Below are 17081 nucleotides of genomic sequence, written 5' to 3' on the forward strand. Positions count from 1 at the left end.
GGGTTGAAAACACCAGCTTCCTCCCATTTTTGACATTTCATATATTAAGCCATGTAAACAAAGCGGCAACTTACTATCCAGGAGGCTCTGAAGAAATTTCCGGAGTGGGGCTGACTGCTGAGCTCTGTAAACATCAAAAAAAAAAAAAAAGTGGATATGATTTATTTGGACTCCAATATTTCAAGCCAAGGGGAAAAGAGAGAAATCCCTTTCCTTTCCTGAGTTAGATCAGAACCTCTGGGAGCTGGGGAGCCTGGCTCTCGGCGCTGGTGGAGGGTTGTGCCCTTTCCCGGGGAGCATTTCTGGGCAAGTGGGTGTTCTATTTTTCCCTGGGCTTTTGCCTCCCAGTGGTTGCCTCCAGGGCTCTCTGGGTGGGTCAGAGGATGGCCTCCTGGTTTACATGTACCTTCTGTTGCAGGCCCCCCGGGACAGAATGGCCCACACTTTGACCAACATGCACTAGTGAAGTGGGCAGCACACCCTCCACCAGCTTACACCAGCCCTCAGCCCCCCTGCCAACCCACCACAGGCTTCTTCATGCGCCCAGATGCCACATCCAGAGAGAGGGCCACCCAACACTACAGGAACAGAGAGTACACAAGTGCATTTTAAAAGACCCTGTGCGTTTAGATCATTTGTTTGCCTCTGCAGATTTAGAAGTGTAAAAAGGGGGAGAAACACAGTTTCACAAAAGCTATTAATGCCCATCTCAGCCTGAATGAGGGAACATTTTATGAAGTTTCAGGCCACTATGCAAAAGGAAGAAAACAACCGAGAGCTATATGCAGAGAAAGAGTAGCATAATTGCGTAATTTAGGGTTTATGTTGTTGTTTTGGCATGAAAATGGCAAAGCATTCAATATATTTGCTTTTAAAAGTATTGTGGTAGTTGAATAAATCAATGAAAAAGTTAAGGTCTAAAGATACTCCTAGCTCTAATGACCGTTTTAAGGAAAACAGCAATTCAGAGGAGAGAGCTGAGGAAAGGAGAGAAAGAGAAATACCGGGGAAAGAAAAGGAAGGAAGACTATAAAAGAGGGAGGAGGAGGAGGAGGAAAGGCAACCTGTATCAGGGATGCAGCCACCTGGCCCGCTGCCTGCTGGAACACCACCCTCAACCTGCAGGGTCCTTTCATTTCTGAGGGCACCTCTGCTCCAGGACGATGCCTCTGCACCCTCTACGGCCCCATTATTCCTCAGAGAAGGCACTGCTCTTACCTTCACATTCATCCTTCCAGCCCTTTGCCTGCCCTGGTTTCTCCCGTCCATCCTCTCTCCTTGAGTCTCCCATCTTGGCACTCAGACTCCCATTCTGAGTCTTCACCCACCCCTGTGGACGATGCCCTAGTCTCCATCTTGGAAAAACTTTTGCATGGTCCTGCTGAGTCCTCTGGGAACATCCCCCTTCCTTCCTTCCACGATCACATTTTCCATCAATGCTGCACCCCTGGGGGATCCCCTGACTCCTCACCACATACTCTAGCTCCCATCCACTACTCACCCAGCAACCTGCAAAGTTTTTGAAACCTCTTGGTTATCGAATCCATTGACTTTTCCTCAAAGTCTATTTCTGGGACCTCTCCTTTTGCTCCACTACTCGCTTTTCTTCCTACCTCTCAGAACTGTTCTTTCTCTGACCCTCCCCCTTCTTCTTCCACTCCACGTCATCCAACGTCCCAATGGGTAGTGAGTTGTTGGTCTCATCCTCTCAGCATGATGCTCCCTTCAACCTTTCATCTACTCCCAGGTCGGGTGTCTTCGTTTGCTCCCAAGACGTCAACAATCACTTGTCTTCAGGTGACTCCAGTTGACTTTATGAGCCTCTGCCTCTCTCACGAGACCTAGTCCTACATTTCCAACTGTCTTCTGGACAGTCCCTATGTGATACCCAACCAACACCTCAAGAGCTAGTTATCTAAAACCAACTCCATCATAACTCTGCATCGATTTTCTCCTCACCTTTCTTATGTGACATACTGATGTCCCCATTCTTCCAGATGCCTGGTCAAAACTCTAGAATTGTCTCCATCCCGTCCCCACAATTCTTTGTTTTTTCACACCCATTGGTTAAAATGTCCCACCCTGGTTTCCTCTGCGATCTCTCACATTCGCCCTTCCCCTCCCTTCATGCTGGTGCCGCTGGAATATGGGCTCTCACCACTACGTGCCTGGATACGGTAGCCTCCTTGCCCTCTCAGCCTCCAACTGGAGGTTTTCCCTTCGATTCAGCCTCTTAGAGTGATAACCACAACCTCCCTAAAGCCACCTGAATGAAATCATTGGTCTGAGGGCAAAATCAATCATGTCCTTAATCATATTTTCTGAGCCTCTACAGTGCAGGGTCAACACTCTTTCCCAAACCTACCTCTCACTATTTTTTCTATTGCAGCTGAATTCTACTTTATTCCTTGAATACATCTTAAACATGTTCACGTCTGTGCTCTTTACAGTGCCTCAAATGGATGTCCCCTACTTTCACCATACACCTAAGTTCATCCGTCCTTTAAGATCTCATCTAAGTCCTCTGAGTGTCTTTCCTGGTTTTCCACGAGATGTCTCTCTCTTACGACACTTAGAGTCCATACTATTCATTTAGCCCTTAGCAGGCACTGCTGTGTACTGTTGGAAATCTTTCCTTTATGAGTGTGAATAAACTGTCATGTTCCTGAAGGCAAAGTCCATTTTTTAGTGCTTATTTAGAACCTCCCTCAGCATGTCTCCCTCAGCACACATTAGGGACTAATGAGTGACAGGTAACTGAACCAATGAGAAGATGATTCATTTATGCATCAGACATTTCTTTGTGTCCACTCTGCCTCCGGCAGGGGTCTAGGTACTGGAAGCCACCAGGGCTTCAGGGAGGTTGCAGTAAGTTCAGTAGTTCTCTAGCTGCCTCCCATCCTCATGTCTTACAGAATCACTCATTACTTTGGACTACTGTGAAAAGTGCCCCCGATTCATTTCTGGCTGACCTGTAATAGTGCACCCACCGTGCCCCAGCTCATGTTAGGACTTAGTTCCAACAGCTGTCACTCTAGAACTAGCTCAGACCTTCAATTCCACAGTGGTTATAGCTAGTTTCAGGCTCCACCCTGGTTGGAAACAGACCCCCTTTTCCCACCCACCACCTCTGTGCCTCAGTTGTGTTCACTATGGCTCACGTTGTGTGCTTCCTCCAAGTTCTGAAGGGGGCCTGGGCCTAACCGCTGGCCCCTGCTGGCTTCCTCACCCTTCGCTGACTCTGGGTTCCCAAACCCCAACTCCTCTGATCTGCTTGCAGTTCCTTGGCGTCTGGCTCTCTTATTCTAGCTCCTGTCCTTCTCCCTGGCTGCTGCAATGCCTGCTTTCTTTCCCCTTCCTTGGGTTGTTATCTTTAGCGCTCACATGACTTCTGGTACCCAAGTCACTCATGCTGATTGTCTGACCTCCCCTTGTCTCAGTTCTGCATAAATAATACATAATCCATTCACATTTTCCACCTTTCCTGCCATAGCTTGTGGGACCTTCCTAGCTTCTTCAGCAGTGCCTTCATTCCTTTTTTATTTGCTATAAAGATCTCATTTCCTTGTAAGTGTCTCTCTTGTTTTGTCAGGGATCCTGGGGGCAGTTCTCCCAACACTGAGTATTTTTCATCCTCTTGGAACCCACTTACCTTGGACTCTCTCCCTCTCTCCCTCTCTCTCTCTCTCTCTGACCTATCCTTTACTAACCCACATTTTGACATAGCTCCATTTAAAAATATCAGTGTAGGTTGCGTTTCAAATGCTTGTTTGTGGCCAGGCTGTCTGACCTCTGGAGTGCATTTTTTCCATTGAGAACTTTCTGACCTTTCACACTGCAACTACTACTACTCTGACAGTGCCACACATGTTAGAGGCACTCAAGTCACGCTGCTATGCTTTCAAAAATGATCTCTGAGATTGGTACCTCCCAGGGCTGCAAAAATTACAAGGAAATTGCCCCCCCCCAAAAAAAACGACTCCCTGAAAATTCAGAGGAGGTATAATGAGGCAAAGGAAGGGAAGTTAAAAGCGTCACCCCCTGTAAGCAGAGGAAGAGAATGAGAAGGGAAGGAGGGAGCAGTTTAAATCACCAGCCACCCCGCATATATTTTGAAAAGCTCCCTTTAAGGAGATGCCAAGCTCAAAAGAAACCCAGGCATAAATTAAGTTGAGGGGGACGGGGGAGCCAGAAATCTAAATCAGGAGTCAGGAAGCCATGCAGCTTAAAAATAACCCACATCACATAACCATTTATCACCTCAGCTTCATAAAAAACCATAGAACAAAGAAGAAAACAAAACAGTTTGAAAAGGAACTGATGGCAGGAGAAAAACTCAGAAATACCTGTGACAGGTTTGCACTGGGTGCCTTATTAAGCGTCTCCATTTTTTCTAAATCTGCCTCTAACTCTGTGTGGCAGAGGTTGAGATCTTTTTCTAGATTAGTCTGGTTCAAGAAAGAAAAGATGGGAAAGAACGTTTTAGTTTAGAGGAAAGGCAGAGAGAATGGAAGGTTAAGCTTGAAAAATGAATTTTTTTTTAGTGTTCTATTTTAATAAGGCAGAGATGGCATGGTTAAAACACAAGAGCTCACTGGAAATTAGTTAAAGCCATGAGAACAGAGAATGTAACATTAGGCACTGAAAATATAAATCCTGAAGTAATCAGAGCTTCAAAACTCTATTCTACTTGCTAAAGAGAACTACAAAAACCTACCTTGAAGGAAATACCTATGTTTTCTCTTTTCAGAGTATGGTGACTGTATATCAGAAGAGTAAGTCGTTTGTTTAAAAAACAAAATCTCTAAACATCAGTCTAAGTCTTAGAGACTTTGTTAAATAGTTTTAGCACCAAGCCAAAAAAAAAACCAAAAAAAAGTATTAAGTTAAAAAAAAAAAAGTCATTTAAGAGAAAGAAAAACCCCACAACACACTCACACTAACCAGGCTAGAGAGCACACACACAGCCCACAGAGGAGGCACGGAATTACCTTTCTATCCTCTCTAGGAAGGATAGAGCAGTCTCCAGGAGTATAATCCCATATCTTTTTGGGAGGCTGACGGGAAGCAGAGGAGGAAATGAAGAAATGAGCATAAAGACATAAAGACAAACATGGAGGCTGGCTCAAACAAAGAGGGGCACACTGGGAGAATCGTATCAACACAGAAAGGTGAACTAAAAGCAACGGAGGGGGCGCTAACTGGGCGTTCTCTCTATGTCTCTGTCTCAACAGTACATCATTGTGGGAGTCCAAATATTGAAAACTTAAAAGAAGACACAAAGGAAAAATAAAAAAAGCATTAACACCAATTTGAACCAAAATAGAAACTTTAAAACTCCTCATTGTTCCTTTCAAACTAAGATCAACACCGAGATTCTACATTTGTGAAGCGGTCTTCTCCACTGTACAATTCATGATGTGTTAATAAATGCGTGAATTTGAAGATTTGGCCAATGGAGGGTAACTTGAACTACATGTGTTTTCTGTGGTCTGTGGCAATGAAATTCAAGTACAAAATGGGCGCTAAATTTAGTACCATGTAACTAAACAACTGTACCAGACAATATTTTAAAATCTCCTTTTACCGTTTAACTAGACTTTGATAACACTCTTAGTGGTGGAGTCATATCTGCCATCACCCTTAGAGAACAGAGTTCACAATGAATTTAAACAGCGGACTATAAGGTTATTTTTGTTTTCTCCTTTAACTCTTCAAGTTAGAATTAAAGTTGCATTCCTAAAACAGAACGCTGCCAGGAGAATTACTGGAAGTTTAATGAGGGAGAGGGGTCAGGAGGACAGGCCATCGGGAAGTCAAAGCCACTTCTAACTCTGGAACCTCTCTTCCATCAAGTGGACCTTTTTGTTCTGCCTATTTAGACTTGAAATTTCCTATACAGCGACCTGTGAGGAGATGAGATCATCAATAGCTCCTTGAATCTTATGCAAACTTCATTATAACCAACTACGGAAGCGCTCAAATTGGTTTACATTGTGACATTTTGCCTTGAGCTTACTTAATAGAAATCACATCAAATTTCTGTAGAAATTGGGAGGGGGGGCGGGGAGCGGCGAAGAGAAGAAAAAGCTGACACCCAGGTTGTTTGCAATGAATTTTCAAATGAAACGTAATCTGATTTCAAGGTGCCATTCATCACTGACAGCAACAGGTCAGTAATGTGATCTCTGTTATATGTATTTTCCACAATTTGTAAAGTAAGTGTTAGTGACAATTATCATTCATCTTTAAGCACTACATACACTTAGACTGTTCATCTGGAGAAGCAGATTTTTTTTTTAAGTCACTATGGTTCCCCTATTCATTTCTTTATTTACTGAAAAAAAATTAGACAGTGCCTACAAATGAAATTAGTGTTTTGTTTTGTTTTAGCTGAGCCGTCCTGCCACCTGTTGGCAGCTCAGTGGCAGCTCCGCTTGGGCCGGGACTCGAACCGCTGTTGCTCAGAGCTCGCACTCTTGAGCGAGCTTTTAACCAACTGAGCCACTCGGCCAGCCCCCCAAATGAAATTAGTTTTAAATAATCCTTCCCAAAATGGCCCCTGGAGTCTTGAATCATTTGATATTCTACAACAACTTCTTAGAGCTACAAGGTATTAGTCAGGATCTTGCTGAAATTGCAGCTCATTTTGGGTGGCTTTCAGTGGAGGAGTTGAAGAAAGGAATCCCAGGTGAATGGCTACGGTCAGTGTTCTGGCAGCCTTTCCTCCCTTGGGGGAAGCGACTCCTGAGCTGGTGTGGCAGGAAAAGTATAAACAATGCCCCGTGTGCTTTGGTAGGAGCTTTGATTTCATTCTGCTTCTGAATGACTGAAAAACCTCTGAAAACAACTTTCATGGTTTATGCCACTTTTGTTTAAGTCTCTTACTCTTTTATGGTCCAGAATGACTGGGGTAGCAGAGAAGCAAAGAGAAGAAAAAACTTCTCCCCACCACACCTTCTTCCCAAACCCTGGGAGTAACATCCAGTCATCAGCGTTGTTCAACTAGATAATAAGCCCACTCTCAGACCATAAGAAGCCATTCACCTCAACACTGTTCCTCAGGGTACGGGCAGTGATTAAGTTATTTTGGTAAGTCTTCAAAAGTATTATCTTTTATTACTTTAAAAGACCTACACAAAAACTAGTCCCATTTAAGGAGGACTCTAAGGTCTATGGAAGGAACACTCATGGCTTTAGAGAAAATGACATTTTGGAAAAGTATCTCTAAATAATGACGAGGCAGTTAGAACAATAGGGTAGGGATACAAATTATAGGAAGGTCCCAATATACAAATGGACTGTGTTCTCAACATTTATTTGGATTGGTTGTGTGGTGCTCAGGCCATATTCCAGTAGAAACAGTGTTAATTTACTGAGCCTCTTCAAAGAGCCTGTTTAATGTATGCTGGAACTGAAATGCTGTCAATTGCTAACAAACATAGAATTATTTGCAATGGCATATTTAATATAACAAACATTAATTAGAAAAAATGGTTTCATAACATTTTCTAAAAGCTAATGGTTAAGATAAAACTAATTTAGTTATTTGGCCAATGAGGAGACAGCTAGAAATGTATGGACTCTGAACGGGACTTTAAAAATCAATGGCACGGACTCTTTATTATACATAATTAGAAACTAATAGCTTTTGCTTTCTGACTATTATTCTATATACCAATCATGGTGTTTAGGGGGAGAGAGGGGGAGCTACATCTATCAAAAGGTTTTTCTGTGAGATTATTGAGGTTTTAAGAAAAAGAAGAAAAAGAAAAGCGTTAGGATACTGTTAATTATTTGCATGTAGAAAAGATTGCCTGAGGTAGACTTCATTGATGTCTGAATGGTGGACAGCAGAGAAGAAAGGGAGGGAAAGGATAAGTGAGGTGTGCATCAAAGCTTTGGGAACAAGAGAAGGAGATGGCGCACACTTTGGGTTAGACGCTTCCCCTCTCCATTGGTCACTAGGTGGCGCTGTTCATCCAGGACCCTTGGCTGCTATTAGGACAGTGTCTAGGAAGGGAACGACTGGGGAGGAATGTCTGTCTGTCCTTCCTACAAACAGGTTGTTTGCAAGTCAAGTGCTCCTAACTCAAAAGATGCCTGAACTCTGAAACAAAGTTCAGCATCACTAAATCAATGAACAATTCCAGAGCACCAGCTTAACATGTCTGTCATTATGAAAAATACACACCATGGAATTTAACATTTTACTGAACTATAAAGTTAATTCCTGTCTGCAAATAAAACTATCACTCCAAACCACAGTGATTCAAATGCTGGATTGAACGCTTAAAGTCTCCTACAAACATCTAATAAAATGTTTTATTTGTATACACCTAATCCTTCCAACTTGTCAATTCTTTTTGCAGCTGTAGTAATTAAGATTTAAAGTAACTGGAGTTTTAAAGTCAGTTTCCAGTCATCTCCAGTGGAATAATGAGCTCAATTCTCCCTTCTGTTTGATACTCCTTTGGGTGCACAGTTAAGAAAATCCACCTTTAACTGCCCCAAATCAATTTGTACCAAAGCCAACTCAGACACATCACAGGGAAGCTGCAGAATATTATTACGCTGAACACTAAATTTGCTAGAATTCCTAACTTTCATTTCAAATTTTGGCAAACGTTATTCTAATTCATAGAGATCACTCCCTAAAAGTCACCTGAAATGGGGGCTGCCTTAGTGGGTCACATCTGCAATAGCGAGGCCCTTTTGGCTTGATTTGACACTTCCCTTGCACATGTACTTTTAAGAATCCTGTATAAAGTGGTGACAGTGTTGGTCTTCTCAGTGTGTAATGCATTTTCCTGTTTGTCTTCAGTATGCCATAAAGCCTTTGGTCAAGGAACGGAACCAACGGCCAGAATAATGACATCCAGGGGCGTGTGATATTTGTTGCTAGTGGTGGGAGGTCCTAAGACAAGCAATGATTTAGTTGTGTCTCTCTGTGCTGTTCTGGCAAGAAATACTTCTAGAGCTCACTGTCTTTTCTTAGGGAAGTAAATCAATGGAAAGCTTACACGTTGTAGTGAGAATAGACAATCCCACTAGTGACAGCCAACACGGCTGCTCCCAATTCCTGAATTCCTTACAATTTGACCTGGTTCTTTAGCGGCAACAATGCAGCAACAGCATCATTTTAAAAGGTGTCTATAACCACTGAAGCTATTAAACTTACCGGTTTCCCAAACTCCAATTCCGAAAAGAATTTATACCAAGGTTCATTCTTTAAATCTATCTCTTCTGGGCTTATATCCCGACTCTATAGGGGTTGGTGACAGGGAAATGGAAGAGAGAGAAGGATAACATTATGCAAAGATTACATAGGAACAGGCCAGTAGAGATGCAGTGGCTACCAGGTATACACAGCAGCTATAGTCAACAGCAGCAATCACCCGTTTTTACTGACATTAGCAACATCAGGGAGATAAAACAGGTGGGAAAGGATGGTTGATAAAAACGGGGATGCTGAGGGAGTGAGGGAGCAGCGAGTGAATCATTCTCAGTCGTAGGGCCGAGACAAGCAGGCTGTAGATGGAGAACTCCACACCACACTGCCGCCCTCCACAGCAGATCCGAATGTGAGCATCCCCACATTGTGGTGAAAAGGAAGTCCTCGTTTCCTCTTTACAGAGAACTATTAGTTATGAGCGAATAACCTGGTGAGCACACCAAACATGTAGCCATCTATGCCAGGTGAGTAGAGCAAACGGTTTGGACGGGCTAGTACAGTTTTAGTACTCATTTGTAAGGCTGCCTTAAGGTTTTCAAAACAAATGCAAAAAAAACTGACACTTTTATAAAAGCCAATTTGTTAATACTGCATCTTTAATGGCACATGAGTAGGTGAGAAACCATGTCCCATACACAATAAAGTGAAAGATGATATAAGTAAAAACAGAGGACACAAGTGAAAAAACATTTTAAACGAGCACCCGTGGGTGATGAATACAGACAGAATATACTTTATGTTCTAACAAAGAAATGTTAAAGAATTGGGAAAAAATAAAGTGAAGGAAAAGCTGAACAAGACAGATAACAGAACAACAGCGGGGAAAAAAACTTCTGGGTTATGTTACAAAAATAAATTAGATTTCTCACTTTATATAACTCTAAGAGGTAGTTCACACAGACTGATAATTGATTCCATGGGATTTCATATTTAATCAAATATTTATAAAGTTCTGGTACCTTGCTCTGTGGAATAACATGTGTTTCTGGAAATAATTAGTTGGAAAATGAATGCCTGGAAAGCAAATCAGGTTTCCCCTTATTAAACTGAAGATATGTTCACATCAGACCAAAGTGTTAGAAGCTCATGGCTTAATTAAATTCATATATATATGAATATTCATATTCATATATATTCATATACATATATATCTCACACACATTTCAAAAAACCTTAAAACCTTGATAGTCATGAGAGAGAAAGATCAGGTGACTTTTTGGCAACAATGTGAAGTATAAAATGTACATTTTCCATGGAGATTGAAAACAATATGTAACTTCACTCCCTCAGGGCTACAACACACGAGGAAGGAAGCCGCAAGTCCTGTGGACACATCTTCAATGAGACTGATTTTCAAAGACCCTTCCTTCTGGACACATTTTTCTTGGCGTTCAGTTAACAGGCCTTTTGCAGCTTATAGAAATGGCTGTAAGCTTTCGTAGTGACCTTTACCAATCCCTTCTTCTAAAATCCTTCGAAGAGTCTTTACCATTATTTCTACTTCTGCTTTAAAGAGAGGGAGATATGGCAGAGAACTTTTCTTTAAATTCACTGAATATAAGTTAGATGAAATCAGAGGGAAATATATACTGCGACAGAGAGTCTGTCCTCATGCACCAGATTATATCCTCCTCCAGGTTTCTTTAGGGACTCAGGGCTTAAATCTTGAAGGGGAAGGTGTGTTCCTTCTCAGTGGATTCTGTAATTACGTTAAATAATGGATTCTGTATTTGTTCAGTGAAATGAGGCCCAATACCTCCTACAAGGACACAACTATTCAGGAGGAACAGTTAAGACACTGGGATATCCTAGATCCTTATATGTTGGGGCTTCATGAAACCTATTTCATGTTTATTATTTTTAGAGACTATTTATAAGCTGCTCTCTGGGAATACACTAGGCTTTTTTTTTCCCCCCTTTTAAATAAAGCGTACCAACTCTTTCAGGAAACTGCCTGAATGTTCTGGTATTCAGTCCTGGAAGAATTAACCCATTTTATTGCCGAAAGCTGTTTGCAGAGTGTTTCACTGCCGAGGCTAACAGTGTGCCGAGAACTGAATCAGGAGGAATGTAGACGAGCAGCCAGCCCCGGTCCCTCGAGCTGCCCCGAGAGAAAGTTAAAGAGCTAACACCACACAGCACCAACATCTGCATTTGATTTGCCATTTATAGCTCAGCTGTTGATCCAATTATGAGATGGATAAATAGCAAACGTCCTTCTGGATACACAGCAGGGTCTGTGCAAAGGCAGGCAGGGCAGCTGCTGCAATGCCAGGCTGTGTTCTCGGCTGCCGGAGGCTAGTCTTCTCCCGGCTCGGCAAAATCCCTGGAAAGGACAGGTGACTCACCAGGAAGATGCCTGATTCTCAAGGACAGTTTTGCTGCCTGAACAGGAGCCAGAGACTAAGCTTCACAGGTTAAATAAAGAATCTGAATGTGGTATGTTCATTTGCACGGATTTTATAACATTCATGGTTCTTTTACCTACATGATGGCACTTGAGCCCCTCACTCAATGCTTTAGTAAGGTCGGCAGGCCAGATAATACTTCTGTCTTGCAGAGGAAAACACTGACGTGCAGAAAAGCTAAACGACTTGCCCCCAAGACATAAGGCAGAGTCAGAATTGGAAATCAGAACTCAGATCTTCCAATTCCTAGGCCAGTGCTTTTTATACTAAACCATATTCCACTTCTCATACTCTCCATGAGAAGAGGGGAGACTCACTGAGTTTGCAGATGATACCAAGCTAAAACAGGGCTAAGTGACAAGCCAGGAAGGAACTCAAAGTGACCGTGAACTGGGAAGAAACCAAGTTGGGTAAATCCCCTTGTTTTACACCTCCAAATATATTTCTGTCTGTAATTACTATTTTAATGTCTGCTGTTCCCATGGGAGCGGAGAAATCAACACCTAACCCAGGGCTTGGCATATAAAAGTTATTCTACATATATTTGCTGAGTGGAGTTGAAGTTCTGTAAGGGACTTTCGAGGAAAGTAAAAGGAACAAAGCCTGAAAAGGGCTATTTCTGACAAAGCAAGGACTGACCAATGATCTCTAATGCCAAGAAAATGGATTCACACTATGATAAGACGGGGAGTCAGTAGGAAGAACTTCAAATGAGTTTGCCAAATAGCTGAATAGCTCATCGAAGCTGTAAATCTCCTGGGGGGTATTCTGAAGGTGGTGTAGCGTTTTGTCTATCTGGACTGGAATTGGGTTCACTCCAGGCACAAGATGAGCACTAAGGCAGCCTCTCTAGTCTACCATTCAACTCTTCCCGCAAACAATAGACAGATGTGCCTACGAGGTCGCAATTTAAATCGCCAGGCTTAGGCAGACCTGAAGACCTCAAATTGGGGTGGGTTGGGGTGGCGGTGTCCACTGATTTTTTTTTTTTTGCCCTAAAGGAATTGTGCATTTCTGAGAGGAAATTTAGATTCTACATCTGTTGCTAGTTAGTATACTTATCTAGTTAACAACAAAAGTTGTGTGTGTGTGTTTGGAGGGGGCGGTATCCTCAAATTCTTGCAAGCTAGACACAGGATGCCAAAAGGCAAGACTCATATACCAAAACTGCTATTGCAACTTTTCTGTTCAAAATTAGCAGAAAAAGAATTCAAACATACAGGACTAATTCAACTATTGTGAAGAGTAGACTGTGAAAAAATGAAGATTGGACTGAAATTTCCATCTGTAATGAAAAACTTCTCTTTGGAAAAAGAGTGCTAACTAGAGTAAAAGGCACTAAATTAAATGATTTAACTTAATGGCTTGCCTGGTGCTTACGTCCCATTCCTGGACCCGCCTCCGTCTTGGTACAGCACAGCGGAGCTTCCTGTGTGGGAGCACCCAGATGGTGCTTTGCAATCCATGTGTATGGTCATGACAGCTCTCCAAAGAGAGCCCCTATGGGGCACTGTATGTTAATTTTTAGGTTTGTAAAAACAATATAAATGATCCCAAGGACTATGATATGGAAGATCTTTGTAACCATTGCGGTATCGAGGAGAAAATCAAAACTATGTTGTTGTTTTTTTTTCCCTAGTTCTAAATGGTGGTGAAATTATTAAATAAAGGAGGGGAAAACAAAGAAATTAAGAAAAGGGGCAAGGCCTCAATAAAAGCAATGACCATCTATGAACAATAATATTGCCAAAACAAAAGCTCCCAAAGGCCCACAGAGTTTCTGAAATCATTTAAGGGTATTGATATGTAATGGTGTGTCCCGACTTGTTATTCAAGTGTCAGCAATATACCCAAAGCACAAGATTTTCTTTCCAGGAACGACTGCCTTCTGTGTTTATTATCTTCTAACAGGGAAAGAACCTCCAATGGAGGGTGGAAACAGAGGCAAAATCCTCCACCTCTCTCTGAACTTTCTGCTTAAAATAACCACAGTGCACAGTAAATGCTGAAGAATGACAACTATAAAGCATTCCTGTGAACTGCTCACCTTTTTTCCTAATTAAGATCACTTATCCCTTTGTGCTCTTCAAGATGTCACATTTTTATTTTAGTAAAAGTCACATCAATTATTCCTTAAAAACATCTAGAGCAGCAGAAGAGGCAGAGGGAAAATAATTTGCACCTGTGTTTCAGAGGCTCTCGTGTTTTGTACTCCATGTGGTGGTAACGGCATTTTAATAAAAATCAGTCCCCAGTATGGTAGCTGTGTCCTGCTGGCACAGCTGGAAGGCTGCAATATTTATGGGGCTTTGGAGAATCCCTTGAACCATGATCAGAATTCTGAACCAGCTTTTTCAAATGAAAGGTGCATAAAAAGGAAGCGTGATTGGCAGATCAGAAACGAATCAGTTTGTAAAAATTCTTCCCGGTTTCACAGAAGAGGCTGCTTTTCCAGGGTGGTCTGCTATGCCCGTACAGGCCATTTTCCCCACTTATAATTACTTGGGAGATGTGAACTTGTGTAGGGAACCATAAACCAGACTGAATATGAAATTTGTCCTCAATATTGCACTTGTCAGAAAAGGAAGACCTAAAACACATAGTATAACAGCCCCGAGCTTTTTTTCCAAGTCACAACATCATATTAATTATTTAGCGTTAATGACGTACTACTAGTAGCTTCTACAAAATTTATGCATGTTAAATAAGAGTTGCTTAAAAATAAACCCGACTTTAGTCCAGTTAGTAATAAGCCTGCTAAATTAATGGTTAGATGTTTAATAAAAAGACAGCAGCAAAATCAATCTTTACGTTAGTAGAAAATTTAAAATTAGTTAAAACCACGTACAAAAAGCGCAAGAAAGCTACAATAAGAGGATTCTTTCAAAGCGGACTCTCAGGATTTATTTTATGAATACCTGCAAAAACGAAAAAGGTAAAAATACTTCATTTTTTCATTGTCTTCTAAACAAAGCAAGTCTATCTCAAGGGAGAAAGAATGCAATCCAAGTGCACAATGCATCCGGATTAAAGAACATGGGCAGGGTGAGACAAAAGAACTTTAATATGCACATTACCATCTTTTCGTTGGTCAGAACGGAGGACTTGCCCGGCTGATATTCGTAAATGCTTCTGGGCTCTGCACGGTATTTTCTTGTATCCACTTTCTTATCTGGGGGCTCCCAGTCGTTTCTGTAGAAAGAAAATCCTATTAGAGCTATTTTCATGAAAATTGGCATCCGACACGGTTTGATTTTGGCTGGCTGTAGTCTAATCAAGGAATTTTTATATCCAAAGCATAAAATCTGACTCAGCGCGAAGCATTTAGCTGTGCTGGTTCACTTCTCAAAACAACCAGTCAAATCTCTGTGTTCGCTTTACAAAAAGGCTTGAGGTGTCCAGTGCTTAAAATCAGGCACCAGGAAGCAGAGAGAGGAAAAAGAGAAGGGAGGGAAGAAGCAGCAGCAAAGCTTGCTCTGGCAAAATCCTTCCCCTTGCTCTGCTCTCCCGAGCTTATCATTCCCCAAACGTGCCTGTACTTCCCACTCGTGCTGGCGCAGGGAGAGAGAACTCGGGTCCTGAAGCCACTCAGCTGTGGCTCTAGTCCCTGCTACAGCACTTGGCTAGCGAGTGACCTGGACCAAGCACTTTACCTCTTGCTTAGTTTCCTCATCTGAAATGGAGTTGTTGCAAGGAATAAACGAAACAGTGCAAGTAAATCACCAGGCCCACAGTAACCACTCAATAAATGTTACTTGCTATTATAACCGTGTTCTTTCCTATTCCATACACCCTGTAATCGCTAAAATTGCAGCTTTTGGCACAGATACTTAACCTGATCCAGTCAGTGATGGGTTTCAGAGGATACGTGAATCACTGGAAACTGTTTTCAGATTTTTTATGCATGTACATTATTGCATTTTGCACTGTGATTATAGTTAGTTGTTCCTGCAAGGCTATGAACTTCTTGAAGGCAGGGACAATGATTTATATATGCTTATATTCCCCCACAGCATCTGGTTCAATCTGCACACAGAATGCACCCCGTAGATGCTTGATGAACACACTTGTAAAGGACTTACGGGTACACCCAGCCTTCCTTTCAAATTTATCATCGAACTCCTCAGGCAAATACCACTTGCGCATGTGTGGGACTTCTAAAACAGCCATTCATTTGTCATTGAAGATGGAAAAGGTATGAAGGTGTGAAACTGAGGATGTCTTTAAGGGGAAAATAATTTAGTTTGACTAAATTTATGGGGCTGGAAGATGCCTGGGACACCAGTCCAGGTGGCATAAGATGTTGCTCCATAGACCAATAAGAACTCAATGAGAGAAAATTCGGTTCAGGCATTAAGAGAGGACTAATGTCATCATTACAACCAATCCAAGCCTCATGTCTCAATCGTATATATTGCATAAATAAATTGATATTAAAAAGTCTGCCTTCATATTAAAATTATAGTCTCTGCTATGGGTCCTGTCAGTTGCACAGAGTATAAAAACACATGACAAATCTTATCTTGTGAAAAGGTAAAAAGTGATGGGAATTATAGTTCACATTAGTTAAGCCCAAACTATGAACCAGGCACTACTAGAAATGTTATATACATTGCTTGTTTTATCTTTACAACATCCCTACAAATGTAAAAGTTACCCCCATTTTATAGATAAGGACATTGAGACTTGGAAAGAATAAATCACTGCTAATAAGCAACAGAGCAGAGATTCAAAATTGGGTCTGCTTGACTTGTGGCTCCAATGCTACCTGCCCCAGCAGAGAGAGATGGTACTTCAATGGCAGATTGTATATGACAGCCTAAAACCCCAGGGCTAATTGTGGACGAGGAAGCACTTACCTTTCTGGGCTTGATTTTAGCGAGGAAGAGCGGGCCGGGAGGGGAAGTGTGGCTGACCTCTTAACTACCTTCTCACCATCAATGTAGTTCATTTCACTTTTTGAGCGAGGCACAGAGAAGGGAGATTTGGCTGCAGAAGGAAAGTGGGTACAAAAGACTTTCAAAAATCGATGAAAACTGAAAACACAAAGATGTCTTCCCTCATCCACCACTCCCCTTTCCTCCTCCACAACCACGAAATTCTAAATCACTTACTGTCTTCAGAAAAGGAGTATCGAGGAGAGTACAGATCTGAATCATCATCTATTGAACAAAACAAAATGTCATCAGGAGAAATCCAGCTAAGGGAAGAGCACGGGGGACACGCCCCCCACTTCCGCCGTCCTGTACTGGCACCCGGCCGCACCAGGGAGCCTGGCGGGGAGAGGAGCCAAGCGCAGGAAGCGACACCACAGCAAACCACACTTGACGAGAGCAAGGTCTGGAGAGCCCACCCACCCACACAGGACCTGCAGACCCACAGTCCGGAAGGTCCATTCACGACGCCAGGGGGATGACTGCTGCTGTCGGACACCAAGA

At 42.2% G+C, this 17081-nt stretch overlaps 1 protein-coding gene across 4 annotated transcripts in view; it reads right to left on the minus strand.

Annotated features, from left to right (window-relative positions):
- SORBS1 (sorbin and SH3 domain containing 1) overlaps positions 1–17081 on the minus strand; it is a 258773-nt gene that overhangs the window by 58419 nt on the left and 183273 nt on the right. For all 4 annotated transcript variants that reach the window (XM_019639011.1, XM_019639012.1, XM_019639013.1 and 1 more), the window contains 7 exons: positions 16758–16805; positions 16503–16632; positions 14721–14835; positions 9182–9265; positions 4992–5057; positions 4347–4448; positions 75–124 (listed from right to left, as the gene is read on the minus strand). In XM_019639011.1, the coding sequence (XP_019494556.1) occupies positions 75–124; positions 4347–4448; positions 4992–5057; positions 9182–9265; positions 14721–14835; positions 16503–16632; positions 16758–16805 (595 nt within the window). The remainder of the gene's footprint in view (positions 1–74; positions 125–4346; positions 4449–4991; positions 5058–9181; positions 9266–14720; positions 14836–16502; positions 16633–16757; positions 16806–17081) is intronic.

Source organism: Hipposideros armiger, unplaced genomic scaffold (assembly GCF_001890085.2).
Source record: "Hipposideros armiger isolate ML-2016 unplaced genomic scaffold, ASM189008v1 scaffold_42, whole genome shotgun sequence".
Classification (NCBI taxonomy): domain Eukaryota; kingdom Metazoa; phylum Chordata; class Mammalia; order Chiroptera; family Hipposideridae; genus Hipposideros; species Hipposideros armiger.